General features: G+C 39.6%; 1 protein-coding gene across 1 annotated transcript; it reads right to left on the reverse strand.

Annotated features, from left to right (window-relative positions):
• Positions 1–833: 833 nt before the first annotated feature.
• Positions 834–4262, reverse strand: LOC135408779 (ribonucleases P/MRP protein subunit POP1-like). Its single transcript, XM_064643781.1, has 2 exons — positions 3308–4262; positions 834–2532 (listed from the first exon to the last, which is right to left on the reverse strand). The coding sequence occupies exons 1-2, from the start codon at positions 3550–3552 to the stop codon at positions 1872–1874; spliced, it is 906 nt and encodes a 301-aa protein (XP_064499851.1). The 5' UTR covers positions 3553–4262; the 3' UTR covers positions 834–1871.
• Between the last annotated feature and the right edge of the window lie 10 nt (positions 4263–4272).

A 4272-nucleotide genomic window follows, 5' to 3' on the forward strand; every position in this document is an offset into this window, starting at 1 on the left:
TACAGTGAGGTAAGAAAATATGTATCTACTAAGATGAGGGAGGCAACGAGGGAAAAAAACATACAAACATCACCTCCCCTCTTTTCTTCCCATGAAGCACAGCTCTGGAAACGTGATCCTACAAATATTTCAATGGGGCTTACAATTCAAAAGGTTCATTAAATTCAGGATTATTACCACGAGAGAACTTGATCAGAGCAGCCAGGCTGTAACATTTAAGGGGCTCCTTATTCACACATACCTACAGGCTGCAGCACTCACATGGCCAGAAGCACGTGAATCCCAGCCCTGCCAGAACCAAGCTTTTTCCTTTGGGGCCATCTGCTGGCTCTCCTGCAGATGCTTCTCAGGACCTTTCTGGGAGAGTGATTGGTTTATCAGGTGCATCAAAGGTGCATGGTGCTGGAGCCATTTGGTATGATTTCTCATGGAGCTGTGGTCCAAGCTGTGCTGGAGGTTCCATCTCTCTGTCCCACATGCCACTCTAATTCCCACGGATGGTGCACATTCTACAATCCATATTCTGAAGACTTAAAAAAAACCAAATGCAGCCCCACTTCCAATACTTCCCTTGTGATCAGAGATGGTTTCGCCCCTTCCCCATGTATGTACTATATTTAATCAAAAAATGGTCATAAATTTTAATAATTTTGAGGGTAAAGCATGCTAAATCCTTTCTCCAACAACTCCAGCCAACATTAATCTATTCACCTAAGACTTTCAAACAGAACTGTGAGAAAATTAATTTGCAGACTGATACTTAGAAAGACAAGGTTGTTACTTATCCATGTTTAATTTCTCTAAGAATCAAGCTTAGTCAATAGACTCCCGACTCAAGAATAGATTACATTTTTATTTGTACATGATAATCTCAGGGTAATTTTACCAACTGGCATATATTTGTATCATGCTGCTACTAACTACAGCGTACTGTTGTAAATTCCTTTTCAAGCTGCTTAATTCAAGAATGGCTAAATGCTTAAGGCTATCATAAAACAACCCAACAGAACACCAAAACCCAATAACCTACACACACTGCCCCAGTGAATTCAAACACCTTTCTCCCTTCATCCCCCAGCATGCTTTACAAATTTTGACTGTTTAAACAACATTCATGAACCATACTGTAACATGAAGAAACTTTCAATCCTAGCACATTCCATACAAAAATAATCTCATGTTATAAGGAAGAAAAATATCCCCTATTATTAACAGAAAATGTATGCTGACCCACCACCAGCAATTTGCATCTGAAAAGCTTATTACCTTTCAGACTAGAGAGAGAGACTGATATGTTTTCCATTTTAAAAACTCCAGTTCCTATAATTCAAAATTATATAGCTGGGCTACATATTATTTGCATTTCATTTAAGCATTAAACTTTCTGTTCAAAGTTTCTCTACTCGGCTCCTTTGCACTGCAGCCACATCTATTCAAGTACGAGGAATCAGGAAAGCCACTTGCTATATATACTGGATCAGATTGCATGCAGTTACATGTGAAAGTGCACTGTGAAGCTACAGTCCATCTGACCAAAGGTTTCTAAAATGAAAATGATGAGTTTCTGTATATTGTTACAGCATCCACTGCTTTGAGGAGAAAAATGAAGAATATGCTTCTTTAGAGATAAAGAAGATCGTGATAATGACCCGTTAGAAATCCTTAGCAATGCAGACATCAAAAGTAATACTAGGTCTGTTTATGCATTAGTTATTTTCTTGAATAATGCTAAAAAGCCTTTTAATTATTTTATAATCTTAGAGATGTTGGGGCTCAGAATAACCTCAAATTTGAGACAAATTAGAAAGGCCACAGAGTACAAAACAGGCATTCTTTGGTATTTTTGGCATTCTACTGCGTTGCAATTATACTTAAACCTCAATAGTAAGTCTTGCAAATCTGTACTGTAAAGATGCTGGAGTCCTTAACAAAACGAGCCCTTTCTTATCTGCTGGCTGGTTGTATAACATATAAATTAACCCTGTCAAGCTAACAAAACCCAGAGCTTCTCCACACCCTGCAGCCAATGAAAAATCCCCTCGAGTGACATATCCCAAGACAGTCCTGGAGCAGTGAGAAGTAACATCTGGGAGAGCATCTGACCAAAGACCAAGAATGAGGTCTTCATGGTCTTCAGTTGTGTCTTTATCTGGAACGCTCAGAGGGTCACCTTCTAAAGCCTTCGTGCCACCCTTTTTCTTCTTCTTCTTCTCTTCTTTTTGTCTCTGTACCTTGTCCTTGAATATGTCACGATGTTTGGGTTCTTGAGGACCACAGAAGAGTTTGTCTTTGCTTAGATGCAGCAAGTCGCCTTCTGTTGGGATGCAAATCATGGCATGTAATTCAGGGTTCCCCTTTCTCAAGAGTGACAAGTTGACCCAGACAAGAGCCCTTGGATAGCTCATCAGGATTGGCAAAAAAACATCTTCAGTCATTTCTTTCTGTCCCAGTCGAGAAATAAGACGGATTCGCCGATCTTTTCCAGCAGTGGGATAGCACCAGGCTGATAACTGCATTAGTAGTTTCTCACTCCTATTAAAAATTTTCAAAAATAAATATCATAGATAGTTATTAACAAGCAGTACAACAGAAATCCAGCACCCCACATATTTGCAAGAGAATGATTAATAAAAACCCTGGGGTTTTCAGATCACTCTGAGCACAAAAAGAACATGGAGGAATGGAATTCATGTGTCTTCTTCAGAAGGAAGGTGACACTACTTGTTAAAACCCTCAAAACTTTTTAAACCACAAATACTCTAAAACCTTCAGTGACATTAATGCAGTCCAGAACTTCCAATGTTTTCTTCTCTGGTAACTACACAAAACTACACTAAGTCTTGCATTCAGGCACTTTCCAAACACTGTTGCTGCCCTCATGTGTTGCACTGGAATGCAGGGGATTCTCTATTTTCTTTGGAGTGCAAGAACCACCTGTGATGATGTATTACAGAAGAGAATGCAAGACGATTTTCACAGCAACAGTTTTAAAATCAAAAACATGAACCTCTAAAAGCTCCATCCACCTGGAAGCAGCCAGAATACGCCAACTCTAAGAACACAGTAAACTCCAGAGTGTTATATTTAAAATAATTTCAGGAATTTACTTCATCTAGTCACTAAGTTTGCTGGGGAAAAGCAAAGGACTTCCACTCAATGGGAAATTCTGATCCATGCAAAACTATTTAATCTCACTGTATTTGGATCAAATAATTCCCTTATCTTAATATTCAAGGCTGGGCTCTTCTTTTCCTCAATTCAATAATTCCCAATAAAGAAATAACATGTGTGTATCATTTTGACATACCTGAGAACAATAAAGTCACTTGTCTTAGTTTCATCTCTCTCACCAAGGTCATGGGTGCTTGTAACATCCTCTGGTTTTAGGGCACCTTCAGAACTTGTTATTTCCATGGTCTCCTCTACCTCACCAGTTTCAGGGGAAGTTTCTCTGACCACTTCTGCTTTGGGGTCACAGTAATTATGCCCTTCAGTTGTGCAGCACTCAGGGTGTGGGGAAGAAGGACGTACAAATCCTCCTGAAGCTTTCATTCTTCCTTCCCAGTTCTTTGTCAGCTGCGCCCAAGGACAGATGAAAGGAGACAGAGTGCCCAGCTTGACATAATTTGCCCTTTTTGCAGGTGGACGTCTAAATGATAAACCAAGTAAGTAGGTAAGAATATTTGTTTCCTGGGCCTTTACTCAGTACTTAGCACTTCAAAAGGCTGTCTGCTTTTTCCTGCTAGTCTAATGTTTTCTGTTTTCAAAATCAAGTATTTAGAGCAGAAAGTTAACTGTGCATTCCCTTTGTTATCTCATTGAACAGGAATTTTAAAGTTACAATCTAGAAAACACTGCTGCATGTTTGACGACCATATCCTTTCAGCCAGCTGGAAATGTCTATGTGCTGTGATTGACACCACCACCTTTTCCTCTGACCTTCTCCTACGATCCCCTCCTGGCTTGAAGGGGAACCAACACCAGTTGGTGCAGAGGACACTTCCAGCTACTCCACACTCATGGTTAAGAGTTTTGTGTTTGTTGCAGTGAAAATGAAGGAAAACTTCAGAATACCTGATATTTTAAAAGTACACATTGAGATGTACTTCTTAATTCACTTTATTCTTTAACACTTGGTACATACTTTGGTATTCTGCCTCTGCATTCTCTTACCTCCTCCCTCATTTTCTGCCTAGGGAACTTGGAATAGCTTTGTTTATTTTATTGTTTTGCAGCCTTGTTACTGTCCTATAACTGAGCATGTCTCTGGGA

Source organism: Pseudopipra pipra, unplaced genomic scaffold (genome assembly GCF_036250125.1).
Source record: "Pseudopipra pipra isolate bDixPip1 unplaced genomic scaffold, bDixPip1.hap1 HAP1_SCAFFOLD_634, whole genome shotgun sequence".
Classification (NCBI taxonomy): Eukaryota; Metazoa; Chordata; class Aves; order Passeriformes; family Pipridae; genus Pseudopipra; species Pseudopipra pipra.